The sequence below is a fragment of the Vulpes lagopus genome, chromosome 1 (genome assembly GCF_018345385.1).
Source record: "Vulpes lagopus strain Blue_001 chromosome 1, ASM1834538v1, whole genome shotgun sequence".
Taxonomy (NCBI): domain Eukaryota; kingdom Metazoa; phylum Chordata; class Mammalia; order Carnivora; family Canidae; genus Vulpes; species Vulpes lagopus.
Genome location: NC_054824.1, coordinates 36,034,208 through 36,055,109, shown reverse-complemented (window position 1 = coordinate 36,055,109; position 20,902 = coordinate 36,034,208). Strand labels below are relative to the sequence as shown.

The following is a 20,902-nucleotide window of genomic DNA, read 5'->3' as shown; positions in this document are numbered from 1 at the left end:
ACTACTTGCCAGCTGTGTATTAGGGACTAAATGTATCCTCCCAAAACTCAGTGTTGAAGCATTAATTTTCAATGTGACTATATTTGAAGGTAGGGCCATTGAAGGTAATTAGGTTTAGATGAGGTCATGAAGGTAGTAGCGTCCCCATGATGGGATTAGTGTCCTTATGAGCAGAAACCAGAGCTCTCTCAACTTGTCAAGAGCTCTGTCTCAACCCAAGAGAACAAAGTGAGAAGGCGGCATTTGCAAGTCCGAAATTGGGTCCTCACCAGGAACTGAATCTACCAGCCCCTTGAACTTAGACTACCCAGACTCCAAAACCATGAGAAATAAATGCCTGTTGTTTAAGTCACTCAGTCTGTGTTTTTTGTTCTGGGTTTTGTTTTATTTTGTTTTGTAGCAGGCCGAGCTAAAACAGAGTTTGGTACTGAAAAGTGGGGTGTTGCTGTAACAAATACCTATGAAGATAGAAGTAGCTTTGGAACTGTGGAAGGGGTAGAGGCTGGAAGAGATAGGAGATAAATGCTAAAAATAATAGACTTTAAGGTTAATTTTGGTGAGACCTCAGAAAGAAATGTGAGGAGTTAGAAAGTTACCAACCTCTTAGAGAATGCATAAATAATCATTAACAGAATACTGGTAGAAATAATAGATGGTAAAGGCCATTCTGATGAGGTCTTAGGCAGAAATGAGGAGCATTTTATTTGGCAATGGAAGAAAAAGTGATCCTTTTATGAAGTAAGTGCCAAAGAACTTGACCAAATGTGTTCTGGCATTTATAGAAGGATGTTTTGTGAGAGATATAATTGGATATTTAGTTAGATTTCAAAGCAAAGTGTTGAAGGAGTGGCCTGGTTCCACCTGACTGCTTATAATAAAATGCAAGGGAAAAATGAATAAAAACAGAAATAATATTAAGCAAAAAGGGACCAAAACTTAAAAGATTTGGGGAACTCAAGTCTATCCATACTGCAAAAAATGAGAAATCTTGCACTAAAGAGATTACTAAGGGTGTGGCTGAACAATCATGAGATAAAGAGATTAGTAGGGGTGTGAACCATGCACCTAATAAACAGCCATCCCAGCAGAAATGTTGCCAGTCTAAACTAAAGAGGGAAGAGTTAGGACAAACTGAAGAGGGCTGTGGGACTTCTTAGATCCTACTGACCCATAAGAGCAAATTCGCTGCAAATATGTGCTATTCTTCAAGACAAGAGAAGAGCCATCCTAAAGATGTTTCAGAGGCCATCAGGGTTACGTCCTCAGTTCAAAGATGAGGAAGGGCTCAACAGACCAGATGGCAGCAGCCAAGAAAGAGCCTTGGGGCAAGGCTGTCAGCTCAGTGGGTCCTGAAAGGCAGAGGAGCATCAAACCAAAGAGAGTACACTTTGATGTTCTCCATCAAAGCTTATTTGTTTACTAATGAAACTTTGTTTAGAGAAAATTTTTATTCACTGCAAGTATCTAGAAGTTAGGCACATAACTAAAACAAGCTAAAAAAACACAGATCTGCTAAATGAAGAGAAGCAAAGCATATATAATTTATCACTAGACCTACTGGGCCACAACTTTCCACTCAGGGCCTTATCCCACTTAAAAGCCAAGTTTTACAATTCTGAAGAGATGAAAGACCATTTAGAAGATAGAACTAATTTTAAAATCTATATTAAACTGTATTAATTTTGTTTTCAATTTTTATTTAAAAAAAAAATCTCTGCACATTTTCTCTAAGACTAATTTATGGGACACCTGGGTGGCTCAGTGGGTTAAGTCTGCCTTCAGCTCAGAATCCCACATTGGGCTCAGTTGAGGACCCTGCTTCTCCCTCTCCCCTTGCTCTTCCCCCTGCTCATACTCTCTCTCTCTCTGTCAAATAAAGAAATAAAATCTAAAAAAAAAAAAAAAAAAAAAAAAAAAAAAAGACTAATTTAAGGATAAAAAATAAAAGTTGCCAGCTGTGCCTATTACCATATTGTATGCCTCTGAACAAAATCCTCTCGAATCACACTCTTTCAAATTAGTTTCTAGGGCAAAGCAGGAAACAAAGACCATTAATTGTGATTAGCAAGGATATATATTATTTATTTGAACAAAAATAATTAATATGATGGAATGTAAAATCTAATAAATTATACTACAGTGTATTAAAACTGAAAATTTTGGGCAGCCTGGGTGGCTCAGCGGTTTAGCGTTGGCCTTCAGTCCAGGGCATGATCCTGGAGTCCCGAGATCGAGTTCTGCCTTGGGCTCCCGGCATGGAGCCTGTTTCTCCCTCTGCCTGTGTCTCTGCCTCTCTCTCTATGTCTATCATGAATAAATAAATAAAATCTTAAAAAAAAAAAACTGAAAATTTTATTGGAGCCAAGAATAATTGCTGAATATTAAATTACACTTCAATAAAGTCAAAGGATAGCTATAACATTTTCATTACAATCTTTTGATTATAATTTTCAAAATGTACAAAAAATTGCATGTCATTTAATTTTAGGAAAATCTGAGATTTAAAAAATATCATTATTATTAACATATTAAGCCTTACTACATGCAAGGCATAACATACAGTACAAAAAAAAATACAAAAGCAATGATACCTGAACTGTTTACATGTTCCTTTCTATTATACCCATACTGTATTTCATCTGATCCTCACCAAAATCCTATATAGTTATCTCCACTGTACACAAAAAGAACACATTCAGATACCTGCCCACAATCACACTAATAGCAATAACTTGCACTAGGGCTAGAACCAAAAATGTCTGACTCCAAGCCCATGTTCCATCTATTGAACTGCTTTTTTCCCAAGAATCAGCAGTCCCCTTCACCTCTAGAAGACTACTTTATGAAAGATATCACATGAATATAAAGAAAACTACTATAAATGCTAAGTGCCAAACTCAGTGGTAAAGAGGATAGTAAGCACAAGCTAAGTCAATACTTTCTTACTGAGAAGAAAAGAGATTTGAAATGAGCCATTAAAAATAAGAAAAAAGATGAATACAAGTGAAAATGGAAGCATATAGAGGAGCAAGAAGGTAGAAAGCACAGGTACATTTCAGCACAATGAGCGTGAACATTTTGGATTTATGGACAGTTTTCATGTTGGAAGGAAATAAGGCTAAGGAAGGTAAAATGGAGCCATAACGATACACTGTGTTTTATTGGCCACTGTTTATTGAATGTATACCAAGTGCCAGACATAATAAGCACTTAATACACATCCTCTCATTAAAAAGTATAATAATCCTGCAAAGTTTGTTTTTGTTTTCCTTATTTTAACCTAGAAAACTGCTATTTAGGAAAGTTTAGTAATTTTCTCAAGATTACCCTGTTAGTAATTATGAGCAAGAATCTGAACCAAGCTCTGCTTTTCTCCAAAATCTATTATTCTTTTCACACTACTAGGAAAGAAAGGGTACGGATTGTGTTGAGAGAGAAGTAACAGAGGTACAACAAGGCAGCAGGGTATCCTAGAGTACTGAATAATATGCTTTAAAGTATTTAAAATGCTTTTTGCAAATTAACAGGTAATATATCACTGTAGAAAAATTCCTCTCGAAAATGCTCACCAGATATATGGAGTGAAGGGAAGAAATAAACATCCATATTTAAATTACAGCTTCTTAAAAGCTGTTGATTGAATTTTAGATTCAGTCACTCTATTTTAATCTTTTTTGAAGATTAGTTTTTAAAAAATCAAAATTCTAAACTGATAGCTACAGAATACATTTAATCCTTTATTCCTAACCAAATTCTATGGGTCATATGAAATCTGTTGTTCATTTCTATAAATTAGAGAGTCTGAGTGTAACAATAAACAAGAATTTTACTTTTTAAGATTTTATTTATTTGATAGAGCAAGCACGAGAAGGGGATGGGGCAGGGGGAGAGGGACAAGTGGACTCTCCACTCCCCACAACAACGTGGGGCTCAGGGCTCAATCCCAGGACCCTGAGATCAGGACGTTAAGAAGAAGTCAGCTGTTCAACCGACTGAATCACCCAGGCACTTCAAGGATTTTACTTTTAATTCAATCAGTGAGTTTCAAACTCACATTTGGAAGTGATAAATTAATTAGTTAATAAATAATATAAATTATCTTTATTTTTTTTTTAAAGATTTTATTTATTTATATATGAGAGACCAGAGAGAGAGAGGCAGAGATACAGGCAGAGGGAGAAGCAGGCTCCATGCAGAGAGCCCGACATGGGACTTGATCCCGGGTCTCCAGGATCACACCCTGGGCTGAAGGCGGCGCTAAACTGCTGAGCCACCCGGGCTGCCTATATAAATTATCTTTAAAGAAAGGACGGCAATAGCAAAACTAGCCATTATTTCCCAAATATCTTCTCCATGCAAGAACTGCTCTTAACCTTTTACAGAGAGGAAATTGAGATTCAGAGGTTAAATGCCCAAACCAAACAGCTGGTATGTGGCCTTATTAGTTTCATGGGGCTGCTATAACAAATCATCATAAACTGGGTGTCTTACAACAGGAGAAATTTAGGGGTGCCTGGGTGGCTCAGTCAGTTATGCGGCTGCCTTCAGTCAGCTCAGGTCGTGATCTCAGGTCCTGGGATGGAGCCCTGTGTCAGGCTTGCTGCTCAGTGGGGAACCTGTTCTCCCTCTCCCCCTCTCTCTTCTGCTCCCTCTACCACCTCCCTACTGTGCTCTCTCACTTTCGGGCTCTCAAATAAATAAAAATCTTAAAAAAAAAAAATTATTCCTTCACAATTCTGGAGGCTCTATAGAAGTCTGAATTTAAGGTGTCAGCAGGGCTATTCTCCCTCTGGGACTGTGGGTAGATCACTTCCTTGCCTCCTTCTAACTTCTGGTGTGGCCATCATTCCTTCATGTCCTTTGCTTTGCAGCTGCATCACTCCACCTCTACCTCTATTGCTACATGATTTTCCCTCTGTCTCTGTCTTGACATCACCTTCCTTCTGTGCATGTCTGTCTCTTACAAGGACACTAGTCATATTAGACAGGAACCAACCCAAAAGACCTCATCTTAACTTGATTACATCTTACTCTATTTCCAAATGGAGTCACATTCATAAGTACTAGGAGTAGGATTTCAACACATCTTTTTGTAGAGACAATTAAATCCATACCAGTGATAGAATCATATTTGTCCAACTTCAAAGATGCTGTTCTTTCTATTAGACTGCACTGCTTCTTCCTATGAATAGCATGCATCATATGATAATTTAGAAATAAGGAAGTCAATTTAAAAGCCATTATGTTTTGGGGCTCCCGGATGGCTCAACTGGCTAAGTATCCAACTCTTGATTTCAGATTAAGTCAGGATCTCAGAGTCCTGAGACTGAGCCAGGCTTCTGGCTCAGCATTCAGCAAAGAGTTTGCTTGTCCCTCTCCTGCTCCTCCCTTGTTCACTCTCTCTAATAAATTAATAAACTTTTTTTTTAAAAAGCCATTATATTTTAAAATAAAATTGGTGTCAATTGTGAATATTCTGATGTTTTAAATGGTATCAAATCTTCATATTTTTCAACTAAAAGATAGATTAAAATGATTTTGTTACAATAAGTAGATATCATTATGGTCAAAGGCAAGCATCCCAAGATGGGCCACTTTGGTATTAACATTATTTTGAGTTAAAAGCAATCAAAACCCAGCAGATTGAGGAAATGCTCTTTGCCTCCCCGTCAATTGCCTGTTTTTACTAGGAAGAGCGCTATTAAGAGAGATTACTCTTTACCTAATTACCTACATAACAGGGCAACCTTTTCTAAACACCATCTTTGGGATCCCTGGGTGGCGCAGCGGTTTGGCGCCTGCCTTTGGCCCAGGGCGCGATCCTGGAGACCCGGGATCGAATCCCACGTCGGGCTCCCGGTGCATGGAGCCTGCTTCTCCCTCTGCCTGTGTCTCTGCCTCTCTCTCTCTCTCTCTCTCTCTGTGACTATCATAAATAAGTAAAAAAAAAATTAAAAAAAAAAAAAAATAAACACCATCTTTTACTTATCTGCTAATGGTCTTTTTCTCCTTTTTATCCTCAGACCCCTACTTCTTTCCTTAGCTCATATATAAGCATCAGGTTGCCTGCCTGGAATTTTTGTGCTTGTGTGGGTTTCCACATTATCAGGTTTGATTTTCTCCTGCTAATCTGTCTCATGTCAATTTGATTCCTAGTTCATCTAGAAGGACCTTGAAAGGTAGCAGAAATTCCTCCTCTCTGATAATATCATCTCAGGACTTTGTTTTTAGCGTATGAAATGGAATTTAAATATAAATTTTCATACACGAAATTTTACATATGGCATTTAACCCATGTCTACAAACAAAAAAATAAGATCCAACATAAAGTTTTAGTTTATTCCTTAAAAGTCTTACTAAGGTTATCAAGTTATAAAAATTGCCTACAATAGAACCTATGAAAGCGGTCTTGCTAATTATGCTCCAATCTATGTAACAGGTTAGATCAAAGGAAGAGATAAATTAATGAGTAAAGCAGAGCTTTCTATTTTGAGGAAATACATGGTCATTCTACATAGAACACTGTTTTTGTATAGTCCAACTGATATTCAAATATTAGTGGTTTTTATCTTTGTCTCCAATGCCATTTTCTGATAATAACTTCATGCTGCCTCATATCACGTGGCATCCATTATACTGTCCTTCCTAAATCATCATTGGTCTTTTCTCCACCCATGTGGAGAATATAAACAGTCCCATGTTTATATTCGTAGATGTTTTCACTTAATTGCGTTTCTTCCTTCCTACTTGGTACTCTTACCATCTCTATTTCAAATCTATAGTGATCTTTTCAAAATTCATCTATACGTATATGATTTTTTAATATTATTTTTGTTGTGCCTCTCTAAAAACTTGACTTAAAAAAAAAACAATAATGATAGTTCATTGAATCTCTTAATCTCACACCCAACTGTTGTCTTTTGAAACCTGTAAAGGTACTGAAGGAGGATTTTAACTACCTCCATTATGACCTCAGTCTATATTTTCTAATTGATTAAGTTCTTTCCAGCTTATCTCTTAACTCAAGCAAAGACCCTACCCAATCTTATCCTACTCTATGGGCAAAGCATCCCCATGATGGGAACCAAAACTACCCCCTCAAGCAATAAGGACTGCCTGAGTCAGCAAGACCAGCAGGACTGACTCCAAAACAATAACTGACCTTCACTGCCCACCTGCAGGTACCCATTGCCCTTTGTCCCACATTTTCCTTATATAAACCTAAAAGTATTTTCAACACTTTGGAGAGAGCCTTTGGGAAACCAGTCCACTATCTTCCCCGTGTTGGCCACACTAAAATAAATTCTTGTTTCACCACCACTCATCTTTCTGTCTTTGGATTTTTCAGTAGTAACTGGCTGAACGTGACCTATTTAGGACCCCTGGAGCCAGGTGCTCTTGCAGCCCTGTGCCCTGGCTACAGTATCACCATTGTCCCAAGCATCCAAGCTCAAAATCCTGACATCAACTTTGGCATTAGTTCCCAAGTTCCCCTAATTCTTCCTTAGCAATATACTTAGTATCCTTGAACTTGACTCCCATTGCTTCCACTACAGATCAAACTTTGAGACCTCATGCTAATTTTTTTTAAGTGGGGGGGGGGGGGGGAGTACATCATATCTTTTTAAAAATTAAGTAAAAAAATAAGCTATAAGATTTTTTCAAAACTAAACATAATTGTACATAATGTGAGACCTGAGAACCTAGAAAAACAGCCAACTTAGCATATTGAAGAACAATGTTATTAGATGCTATGATGTCATATAATCATCCTTAAATAAATTTCAATTAGTTTTAGAAATTAAACTACAAATCCATGTAACTGGTGGTTGGTCTATAGATTCCAATTTTTCAGAACTGATATGTATAGCAGCACTTTAAAAAAAATAAACCTCAAAAAAAAATCTGTTTGTGTGCAGGAGTGGATGATGTATTTTATGCCATTTTTAAATCATGCACCCGCTCTTCCTTTGCTGTAACATTTGCCAATCAACCCGTTTGCTAAATTTTCAGCATTTTGTAAAATACTGTTCAACAGGCAAATTTATTTTGCCTTTAGACATGGACCAATTTCACATACTAATACAAGTTTTCTCTTGTATTCAGATAATCAATAAACCTTCAATAAACTATTTTAAAATTTCTTGATTGTACTCACTCAGTTTAATTAATGTGTTCATTAAAACATCTTAGCCCCTACTAAATACCAAACATTGTGCTATAAGATGGGAATACATTAATAAAAAAATACATTATTCAGGGGATCCCTGGGTGGCTCAGCAGTTTAGCGCCTGCCTTTGGCCCAAGGTGTGATCCTGGAGTCCCGGGATCAAGTCCCGCATTGGGCTCCCTGCATGGAGCCTGCTTTTCCCTCTGCCTGTGTCTCTGCCTCTCTCTCTCTCTCTGTGTCTTTCATGAATGAATAAATAAAATCTTAAAAAAAATACATTATTCATACTACAAAAGCATTTACAGACTAGTGAAATAGAAAGTCATGTTAATAATTACAAGTTATAACATGGTAATGTTATGACAGGCCATAAGCTAGTACTTATAGAACTTGAGAAGCATTTATATCAGGCAGGCAAAGGGAGGAATCAGGGAACATTTCTCACAGTGTTGACAGAAATGAAATTTGAAACAAATGGCAGAATAAGAAAAGGGACATTTCAGATAGATCTGACTGTATGCCACATTCCAAAAACTCCAGTAGTTTGCTATGGCTAGAGCAAAGGGTAGAAGGGAGTGGTACGAGGTGAGGCCAAAGAAGCAGAAAAGTAGCCTACTGTGAAGAAAATTATATTCCTTATGAAGAAAGTTATATTCCACGTGAAGAAAATTACATTTCACATTAAGAGGTCTGAACATTTGCCTGGATATGGAACGGAACCATAGGAGAAATTTTTAGCAAGAAAATGAAAACATTCAGACTAGCCTTAGGAAAAAAACAAAAGACAAAAAACCCTGTCAGTAATGTGCAGAAAGACCAAAGAAGATACCAGATTAGAAGCAAAGAAAATAGAATGCTACCACAATAATTGAAGTAGGAAATGTTGAGAATACAAACTAAGGAAAAGGGCAGGAGAAATGGGGGAAAAGATAGATTCAAAAAATATAAAGTAGAATCTAATGAACTTATTATTAGTGCCTAGAGATGGTATGATGATAAGTTTAGTTTGACTTCCAGGATTTCTGGTGTGACAAAACATGTGGATGATGATGGCATTCACTGTAGGGGAGGTTCATCACTGCTTTTCATGCTGCTAAGGTCAGCTCTCAGTCCTTCCTTTACGTGAACTATCAGCAGGAGCAAGGGCACTATTGTTCACACACTTTTCCTTAAAACTGGTTTCCAGGATGTCACACTTACCTTGTTTTTCTCCTACTTCACTGGCTGCTCCTTTCCAATCCCCTATGCTGTTTCTCCTTCTCCCCAACTTCCACAAACACTGGAGTGACTCTGGGCTGTCTAGATGTTCTTTTTTTTTTTTTTTTTTAATTTTTATTTATTATAGTCCCAGAGAGAGAGAGAGAGAGGCAGGCAGAGACACAGGCAGAGGGAGAAGCAGGCTCCATGCACCAGGAGCCCGATGTGGGATTCGATCCCGGGTCTCCAGGATCACGCCCTGGGCCAAAGGCAGGCGCCAAACCGCTGCGCCACCCAGGGATCCCCTGTTCTTATTTTTCTTTGAACTATACTCTCTTGACTTCATTCCATCTTATGTTTTTATAGATCATCTATGCTGATTAAGCCTCAAAATTTGTAACCCAAGTCTCAACGTTCCCCTCCCAGACTCATATATTGGTGCTTACTCATTATTTCCAACTTGGATGTCTAAAAGACATCTCATCCCAACAAGTCAAAAATAGAACTCCTTTTTCAGCTTCTCACCCCCAAACCCCTACTACTACATCAAAACTACTTCTGCAGTCTTTCCCCATCTCGATAAATTATAACTCCAACCTTCCAATGCGGGTCAAAATATCTTTTTTTTTTTCTTAAAAGACTTTATTTATTCATGAGAGACACCCACACACACACAGAGGCAGAGACCTAGACAGAGGGAGAAACAGGCTCCATGCAGGGAGCCCAATGCGAGACTCAATCCTGGGACTCTGGGATCATGCCCTGAGCTGAAGGCAGATGCTAAACTGCTAAGCCATCCAGGCATTCCAGGTCAAAGTATCTTAAAGTTAACTTTGATTCTGCAATTTCTCTCTTCCCCCACATGTCCACTACCTGAGAAAATTCTATTACCTCTACTTTCATAATATATTCTAAATCTAACTGCTTTTTACTATAATCATTTTACTGTGGCCACCATCATCTCCTGCTTGACTTATTGCAATAGACAATTATCTGATTTCCCTGTGTATGGGCCAAGGACTAGCTGCTCCATAATGGGCCACTATGGTATTAACATAGATTATTTTGAGTTAAAAAGCCATCAAAACCCAGTAGATTCAGGAAAAGGTCTTTACCTCCCCCATAACTGCCTAAAAATAATTAGGACAGAGGACGCGCTCCAGGAAGAAAGCTATCACCATAGATAACTAATAATACTATGAACTAGATATGGTAGACAGGGAAGAAGTAGCAAGGCCTGTTTGAACAGTCTTCTATGTCCCAGTGTTTCTGAGTGGCCCAGCAAACACTTGTTTACCAAACAAGTACTTACCTTCCTGTGAACTACAGTCCTTCCCTTTTAAGTTCCAGACCCCTATCCTTCTCCTTAGTTCATTATGAGTATATATCTAAGTTTGTCTGTTTTTGGAACTTTCATGTCTGTGTGGATTTCTCATACGTACGCTATTTTTTTTTTATTTTATTTTATTTTATTTATTTATGATAGGCACACAGTGAGAGAGAGAGAGGCAGAGACACAGGCAGAGGGAGAAGCAGGCTCCATGCACCGGGAGCCCGATGTGGGATTCGATCCCGGGTCTCCAGGATCGCGCCCTGGGCCAAAGGCAGGCGCTAAACCACTGCGCCACCCAGGGATCCCTCATACGTACGCTATTAAATTTCTCATGTTAACCTGTCTCAATTCAATTCGATTCTTAGTCCAGCTAGAAGGAATCTGAAGAAGATAGGACTTTCTTGCTTCCCCACACCTGCTTCTACTTTTATCCCCAGGTAATATTCTCCTTATCATGGCCAGGGTGACTCTTATCCATAGGTAAGATCATGTCACCTGTGTGAAACTTTTCAGTGGCCCCCTTAGAATGTCCCATGTGGGGATACCTAAGTGGCTCAGCGGTTGAGTGTCTGCCTTTGGCTCAGGGCGTAATCCCGGGATCTAGGATCCAGTCCCACACTGGGCTCCTTGAGGGAAGCCTGCTTCTCCCTCTGTCTGTGTCTCTGCCTCTCTCTCTCTCTCCCTCTCTCTCCCCATGTCTCTCATGAATAAATAAAATCTTTAAAAAAAAAAAAAGGCCCATGTGATATGCACCCCACTACTTTGCCACTCTAACCTCAGCTTCTACTACTCTTCTCCACTTCTCACTCTACTCCAGCCACACTAGCCTCTTTGCTGATCCTCAAACATCCTACTAAATGGACTCTTCAGGACTTTCTTACTCCTTCTTCTGCCTAGAACATCCTTCCTTCAGTTATCAATATGGCTCATCCCCTGACTTCTTTTAGATCTTTACTTAAATACCACTTTATTGAAGCCTTCCCTAACTATTCTACTTAAAACCGTCAACCATTCTTCAACCTTCCTATTCCCTTTCTTTCACTTTTCTTCATAGCACTTTTCACTACTCAACATACTTCAGATATAGTGAATTAAAAAGCAAGTTAATGAAAGATGAGAATGTGTATTATCAACAAGTGTGAACTCTTCTTTTCAAACAGACTGTGTGGAAAAAGAGAATACACACCAGCACCTACAGGAATCAAAACAAGAGATAAGAGTGCTAGGATTTGAATTCTAGCTATATGACTAAGCAAACGACTTAATCTGATTCAACATTCCCTTCAAAAAATAAAAAATAAAAAATTACCACTGCGTCAGTATTAAAATTCTTATCACTTAACAGAATTAAGACTTCTCATTTTTGAAGAGGTAAAACTAGAACACACTTATATGCTGAACAGAGAAGGAAAAAAGAGGCTAAAGAAAATAAGAGGAAGGTGATAATATTCAAAATTCTTTCTATTAACCTATTTTTTAAAAAACTTATCAGCAAAGTGATACACCTGGATCTGCTTTTCACAATACAAAACACATAATGTCTTTTACTATGAAATCAAGTTCAACTCAATACTATAATCAACATAAAAATGCAATCTGTTTTTCAGTGTCTAAATTACTAGACTCACATCTAGATGATTTAGTCCCCATCCAGCCAACATATTACCACCAGACAAATCTTTCTATATATAGCCTTATTTTGCAGAGACTCCTCATATCCTCCAATCTCAATTTCTGTGCTACCTTTCTTCCATAGTTTAAAACTCAATTACTAACTATAGATTACCAGAGGTGGAGTAGGCAGGGGGGATGGGTGAAATAGGGGATGGGGATTAAAGAGTAGACTTACCATGATGAACACTGAGTAATATACAGAATTGTTGAATCACTGTATTGTACTTTTGAAACTACTATAACACTGTATGTTAACTACACTGAAATTCAAATAAAAACCTTAATTTTAAAAAACCTTAATTACCAGCTAAAAATCTTGTTATCAGAATAAAGCCCACATTTCTAGCCTCTAGCCTCTTACAACTGGTGTGGCTTTGATACTAAGTGGGGGTAGTATGTGGCACCTTCCTCAAACCTTCTTTAAAAGGCCTATCTCTTTGTTCTTTATCTCTTCTTTCACACTGCTGCCTGGAAAAGGATGTGACAACAAAACTCTATGCTCCACTCTGGACTATTAGCAGCAGATGCAAAACCTAAGAATGGCACAGCAGTAAACTAGATAGAGGGAGGACTCGGTCAAACAGTACCTCCACACTAGCCAGAGACTGTGTTTCTATGGGATTTTTACATGAGAATGAAAATCTTAATTCCTCATTGTTAAACCCAATCCTAATGGATACACATTGTATCAATCACAGCACTTCCCCAGTTTAATATACTCATTATCAAACACTAAATCTAAACAAGAGATAGGAGTGCTAGGATTTGAATTCTAGTTATGTAGCTAGATTTGAATCTGGCACTGGCTTCTTTGCCCTTACTCTTATTTCCTCTATACACCTTTTGAGTTCCTGTCACAATATCTTTGCTCTTATTAATCACCTTTCTTGGAATCCATCCAACCTCCCATATAGAAGTGTTATTCTTCCAGTTTCAGCTCAAAGCCCATTTCCACCACAAAGCTTTCCATGGTTATTAAAGACAAATGTGATCTTATCTTCCTTTGAACTATTAAAGCATATTCTACTTGTGCCACTCACCTAGCAATGCTTAATTTTCCTTTTAGATAGATAATCTCATCTCCCCCCCCCAAAAGATTCTGGGTCCTTAAGGACTCTCCACTTGAGGAAAAAAAAGTTTTTTAAAAAGGCCCTGTCCAGAAACATTTTTCTAACATTCACTATGTCCAGAGCAGCACTTGGCATACAGAATGTATGTGCTCAATGTCAATCAAAACTCTTGATAAATTGGGACGCCTGCATGGCTGAGCGTCTGCTTTCAGTTCAGGGTGATCCCCGGGGTCCTGGGATGGAGTCCCACATCAGGCTCCCTATGGGGGATAAATAAACTCTTAAAAAAAGCGGGGGGGGGGGGGGGGGCGTGCCTGGGTGGCTCGGCAGTTGAACATCCGCCTGACTCAGATTGTGAGTCCCATATGGGGCTCCCAGGGGGGAGCCTGCCTCTCCCTCTGCCTGTGTCTCTGCCTCTGTGTGTGTGTGTGTGTCTATTATAGAGGCAGAGACACAGGCAAGAGAGAAGCAGGCTCCTTGCAGGGAGCCTGATGTGGGACTTGATCCTAGGTCTCCAGGATCCTGCCCTGGGCTGAAGGAGGCGCTAAACCGCTGAGCCACCCGGGCTGCCCCAAAAAAACAACTTCTTGATAAATTTAACTCAGTCTGGGTTTTTACCACCAAAACCCACTAAATTCTTTATCAGCTAAAATTCAAGTGTTGCCTGACCTAATGTCCAGATTGTAAAAAATCTATTGGATATAAACACAAAGTTTGTGAACAGTGGAGTGCAGATAACTCTCTCAGATACTAATTTCATTTCCTTTGGATATATACCAGTATGGTGCTGTGGGATTGTATGTAGTTCCTTTTTTAATTTTTTGAGGATCTCCATCATAGTTATATCAATTTACATTCCACTAGAGTTCCCTTTTCTCATCCTCACCAGCACTTGTTATCTCTTATCTTTTTGTTAAGAGTGTACCTTATAAGTATTCTCACCAAAGTATTTATACCAAAAAAATCTTTCTAAAAAAGGTAACTGTGGTGGGTGATGGATGTGTTAATCAGCTTGACTATGGTGATCATTTCACATTGTATACTTACTTACATATATCAAACCATCACACACTGAACACCTTAAAATATACAATTTTTACTTGTCGATTATACACCTCACTAAAGGTGGGGGAAAAAATTTCATACTAACGATAACAGTCCATAATTTATCCTAGAAAGAAAGAGGTTACTAGGGGGAAGAGGAACTACAGTTCTCTTCTTTTTAAAAATTAATGCTTATTTAATGTCAAAGGCATACAAGGCACAGTACAGAATACAATGGTAAACTGCGAACCTGCCCATTACCTTAAATACAAAACACAAAGAACCAGAGGTAAAGCAGAACAGCAGATGTAGATGACTAGATTAGTTTAAAAATGATATATTTCTCAGCTTTGTTTTGCTACTATTATAACTGTTCCTCTAAAACAAACTGTCATTTCTCCTTAGTACTTCTAAAAATATAATCTATTCCTCAGAAATGAACTGAATTTAATGTACTGGGAAAAGAGGAATTTGAAGGACATGCAGTTTTTACACTGTATAAGAAGGACTGGAAAACTTCCATTTTTGAATGTAAATCTGTCTTAAAGGAAATCAATAGAAGACCTAAACAGGTCATCCAACAAAATGCTGAGTAATAAGGTAAATCATTTTAAGTATTAATTAGATTAAGTTTTTAAAATGGCATTTTAAGTACCCCCTTTGAACTAATAATTCCACCCTAAAGAATTTATCTGGAATCCTTTCACCAAAGTAAAAATTTCAAAAGCAATTTTTTAAAGGTTGTTTGAACCTTATCTGGCTCTGACAAAGAAATGAAGAATGGTATCATCTGAGCCAAGAGTAATATAAGTTTAGCTAAGGTATTTTATATTTAATTAAATGTATACAAAGAAGATCAACACAAGCGATTATCAGGGATCATTAAACCTACCTTGAAAGATTATTGAGGATTAGAATGTATAAATTAAAACCTGCTATTTTTGTAACAAATGCTAAATTTGTTAGCATGTTTCTTTAAAACTAATTCAAGGGCAGGAAATTCTTTTCTGTAAAAGGCCAGAAAGTAAACACTCAAGGCTTTGCAAACCAAGAAGCAAACAGATATTACGTTGGTTCTTTATATAACAAGAGAAAACAACTTTGCACAAATGTTTATTGATGAAATTCAAAATACAATAATAACACTCGCATACAATTTTCTGGTAACACAGGTCTACTAATAAAAATGGAATTATCTTGGGGGGAATAACATTTCACATAATTGGGGTCCAAAGTTAGTGTTCTCTATTATCAAATCAATTTCAAATGTTCATCTATAGAACTATTGCCAGTTCCTGAGCTTTACAATATGGTCTGAGCCAGCCATATTTACTTTGTCATGCCTTGCTCTAAGTACTAAAGTTGCTTGAGAAACAAATTAAAACACACCACGAACCTCTTAATTTCCAACAGTCAGCTTCTAAGCCACCGCAATTCATTCGAATATTAAACATTTAAATTTCTTAACATAAAGTGCCTTATCTTTAACAATCATTTCTACACAGCAATATATTCTTCCTTGACTCTTTGCTATAGGCTAAGTATAAACAAAGAATAATACTAAATGCAGGAGAGATCTAATCCTCTTAAAAATCTTATTTTGGGGACGCCTGGTTGGCTCAGTGGTTCAGCATCTGCCTTTGGCTCAGGGCATGATCCCAGGTCCTGGGATCCAGTTGCACATCAGGATCCTGGCGGGGAGCATGCTTCTCCTTCTGCCTATGTCTCTGCCAGTCTCTCTCTCTCTCTCTCTGTGTGTGTGTGTGTGTGTGTCTCATGAATAAATAAATAAAAATTTTTAAAAATGTTTTTTATCAGAAATTAATGAAACAAAATAATCAGGATTAAAGAAGTGAGGGCAGTAAATGACAGTTAAGATAAAAGCAGAGGAGAGTTGGGATTTCTCTATCAAACCTGTTGGGAGGGGGTGTCCTAGTCCACTAAAATTTAATAAAAATGTTTCTTGAACACTTTTGGCAATATTAATTTGAAGCAAATATTTAGTTTTTAAATTTACTCTGAATATTACTTTGAAAAATGTCCTCATCTGATTCAAACCGTTAATTTAAAACCACATAATTTGGGGATCCCTGGGTGGCGCAGTGGTTTGGCGCTTGCCTTTGGCCCGGGGCGCGATCCTGGAGACCCGGGATCGAATCCCACGTCGGGCTCCCGGTGCATGGAGCCTGCTTCTCCCTCTGCCTGTGTCTCTGCCTCTCTCTCTCTCTCTCTCTCTGTGACTATCATAAATAAATAAAAATTAAAAAAAAATAAAACCACATAATTTCACACTGATAAATGCCTTTACAAAAGTTAAGAATACCCTATCACCTTTTCCAAGTTAGCTCTATTCAGGTAATATCTCAGCCTCACTAACAAGGGCCCTAGACCAGAAATTCATTATTTTTGTCATAAAAGGATGTGTCACACTCCTACAACTGCCAAATTAAAGGAAATTCCTTGCTGCTAATATTAATGAAGATATTAAACCTTAGTGTTAAGTGACATATTAAGTATTCAAAATATTTTCTTATGAATGAGAAAATTAACAACTTTAGTTTTCTAATAATTTCACTGAATTAGATGGTGGAAAATCTAAAAACCAACTAAACAAGATATACACACATAACAGGATAGAGCTGAGGAGATAAATCCTGCTAAATATAAGCATTAAAATGTAAAATTATCTTTTTTATATCTTTTTCAAGAGAGTCCAATGCTCTTTATAAGAGTAATTTTTTAATATAACATTTCTGGGAGAAGGGTAAAGACCCACTGATTTTTTGTGTCTAAAAATTTTGGATTTCTGATATTAGTACCCTAAGCTATATTACAAAAGTATTCTTATTTGACAAGTCTCCTCTAGCTAGTAATTTGATGTAATACCGGCAATTAAAGTTCTTAAAATTTTCAAAATTGAGGAAAAAAGCTGGAGAGCTGTGAGCAAATTACAGTGTAAAAGTTGGCAAGCACTTCTCATTACCCACTTATTTTTAATAATCCTCAACATATTTTTTTTAATTGATTCACTTGAGAGAGAGAGCACGCCAGTGAGAGCATGAGCAGGGGGCAGGGTCAGGGGGAGAGGGAGAACCCGATTCCCTGCTAAGCAGGGAGCCCCATGAAGGACTGGAACCTAGGACACCGGGATCATGAGCCGAAGGCATCCACTTAACAGACTGAGCCACCCAGGGGCCCCAACAGTCAATAGATTTTAACCTCAAGTGGCTAACATAGGGTGGAGAGCTGGCAGAAACAAGCATGTGTGTTTTGGGAAAGTTCTCTAGGTTTTTCTAATATTCCACACCCAATCCAAAACCAATTTTCTACATATTTAACAGCCAAATTTTAAAAAATTGTGACTCTATTTACACAGCTGTATTGTCAGGGTTGGCACAAAATTCCTAATAATTCCTAACTTTCATTTCCTCTGGTTCTAAAGGTGATCCAATTCAAATATGCAGTTTTTAAAAACCCCATTAAAGCTGGAAGTCATAGATTTTTAGAGTTGAACAGCACTTCAGAGATCATCTAGACTGAATTTTTTTATTCTTCTGGGAAAAGAAACTAAAACTCAAAAACATGCCCACGACCACAAACTAGAGAGTAACAGAGTGGAGACCTCAACTCTACTGCCTTGACTCTTCAGTGCCCTTTTAACCAGACCAAGGTGAGGAGACTTCTCAGGCACATGAAATCAGAATTACATACATGAGAACTAGTCAAGAAATTTCCATTTTAACAACTACTTAGTGTGAAGAATCTTATTTATCTCTGAACCCAAAAGTTTTAAAGAAAGTAAATACTTATTTTTATAGTATAATAAATATTAACAAGGTTGAGTTCTGATAATTCAGTAAATTCCGATTATGTAAATTCCAAATTATTGCTACTTTTATCTCAATATCTCAGACTGAGGTAAAATTATCAAATTTCTAACGTTAAATTATTTTCTTCTACTTAACTACTCACACTGCAGTTAGGATTCCAGTGTAGTGTAAGACTGGGAATCAAAACATCTAGGTTTCTGTCTCAATTTTACAATACTCTGCTAGCTTAGTAACAAAATATCAACATCTCTCTGACTCCATTTCTCATCTTCTGATCAGTGATTATCATATTGACAGTAACTATTATAAAAACTTCATGCCAGTAATCTTACCTATATTGTTTCAAATTCTCACATTTTTGCCTGTTATACAGGTGAGGAAACTTAGACATGGAGAGATTAAGTTTTCCAAGACACTGAGCTAGTTAGTAGCTGAGCTGGAATTTAACACCAGCTCTCCCTAACACTAACCTAGAGCCCACAGGTCTTTGTGTTACATTATTTTGCTCTTACATGTGTGATCCTAGTGCGGTTGAGTGAGCAAGTACCATATTTGCAGGACTATTCAGGAGATACAAATCATAAAACAAAAACACATGCTGAAGAAACATACTTTAGTACTTTCTCCAGCTATTAAACCAAAAATGAATTTTTAGTAAAAGACTTAAAAACTACGCTATTGATACTATTCTTATTACTATTAACATAAAAGAGCATTGTACAATTAAAAGATATATTGATTTCGGTCTTAGGAGCAATATTGTAGATTATACTGTAAAAGAGGTATCTTCATGCCTATTCCAGTAGTTGAAATAAAATTACTCTGAAAGTCCCATTAAATCACATACACACATTTAAAGTATTTAATAAAATTCGGGAAAAACAAAAACAAAAACAGCATAACCTGATAGAACAGAAGAACTCAAGAGAGCCTGATACCAGTTCCTGCCCTTCCAAACACATAAAGATACCCTGTGATGTACAAGAAAAGAAGATGAGCAGATTTCAATACTGGACATCTCTATGAAGTATTTACATTCTAGTATCACCCTACCTTCACCTGTACCTTCAGTACAAATAGATGAAGGTGCTATGACCGCTGCTCCGACACTCAAGATGCTTCTCTAAGTCTGTCATGTCTTGTATCAGTAAAATGTTCAGTAGACAGTGTACAACTAATTCGATGTGTAGTTCTTGTCTCTCTCTTTTTTTTTTTAATTTAAATTCTAGGAGGGGGGAAACAAAATAAACCACCTAGGGCGAATGTAGGGCATGATTATTAAACGCAGCCTAAAAGCAACATCAGAATTGAAGATTCTGGTTACCTTTCACTTACTTATCATGCCTTACGACTACAAGTATTTATTAGCCCCAAATGAAAGATACCGTGTACACTTCGGTTATACGTCCTACTACGTGACTTGGTAACACAACTTCTTTACATAAAGATCCATGCCTCTATGACCCAGGCTCCTTTCCCTAACAATGGCCAACGCGTTAATCTCTGTAATCCCCACACGAGTAACGACACTCTGATCAAGTCAATTGTCACGGAGTTACAACCGGACATAGCTTCTGTCTTTTTCACAGTTTTCCCCCCTCCGTTGGAGGCAACAACCCCGACAGAAGCACAGGAACCGTGCATTAAAGGGGCGTTCTTCACCTGACCCACCCCCTGCACGAAACACTCATTCCATCTGAAACCCTCTAAATCGCAAGAGGAAGCTCAGACAGAACTGCAAAATTCCGGAAACACACAGAAAGAAAAAAGGAGAAACAGAGGAAGAGAGGAAAGAGGCGGGGGAGGGCAGAGCCCGCCGGTCAACCTCCAGGGAGCTGAGGCTGGACCGGAGCCGACGGAGGACCCCGCTCCCGGGCAGCGCCGCTCCCTCCCCTCACCTCGATCTCGCGGATGTTGTTGGAGGTGACGAAGATGCCGATGCCAATGGGGATGAAGATGAGGCCGATGATGAAGAAGGTAGGTAGCACCGTGCCAGCCGTAAGGATGGGCTGCCAAGCCGGCAACCGTTGCTGTTTGAAGGCCGTGTTATCCGGCCTCCGGTTCTTAGCGGTGGCCCCAGGAGCACACGGGGGCCCACCATCCACTTCATCCTTCGCATTATAGTTCATCGCCATCGACCCCCACGGCGCGGCTCCCCTACGCGCAGGTGGACCACCCGGGGGACCCGCCGGCCGACCCTGACAGAAGATGCGCAGGCGCCGCGGCCGCCGCCACCTCCGCTGTAAAGGCGGAAGAGGCGGGACACCCTTCCGCAGACGGCCGCCGACCGGAAGCGGGAGTCGGCTGGGGACGCCAGAGGGAGGGAGAGAGGAAGGAGGGAGAAAACTGAGGGACAGGGGGAGGGGGAAAGGGAGGAGGATAGAAGGGGGAGGGAAAAGGCGGACGCACCCTGATCATCTGCCCTGTGACGACAGAGTGAGGACCTCAGCCCCTCCCCCGCGCAGAGCGTGGAGCTGCGTTGCGCCTGCGCGTCCCTGGGAGCGTAGAGGTTTCGACGCCTACGCGATAGGTGTGAGTACTCCAGCCCCGGAAGCTTCTGTTCTCCCTCTCCTGCCTCCTGCTG

At 38.8% G+C, this 20,902-nt stretch overlaps 1 protein-coding gene across 1 annotated transcript in view; it reads right to left on the bottom strand.

Annotated features, from left to right (window-relative positions):
• Nucleotides 1-20,588, bottom strand: part of TMEM30A (transmembrane protein 30A) — a 36,195-nt gene extending 15,607 nt beyond the window's left edge. Inside the window, exon 1 of the mRNA XM_041772583.1 lies at nucleotides 20,217-20,588. Coding sequence (XP_041628517.1) covers nucleotides 20,217-20,453 — 237 coding nt within the window. The 5' untranslated portion in view covers nucleotides 20,454-20,588. The remainder of the gene's footprint in view (nucleotides 1-20,216) is intronic.
• Nucleotides 20,589-20,902: the final 314 nt, after the last annotated feature.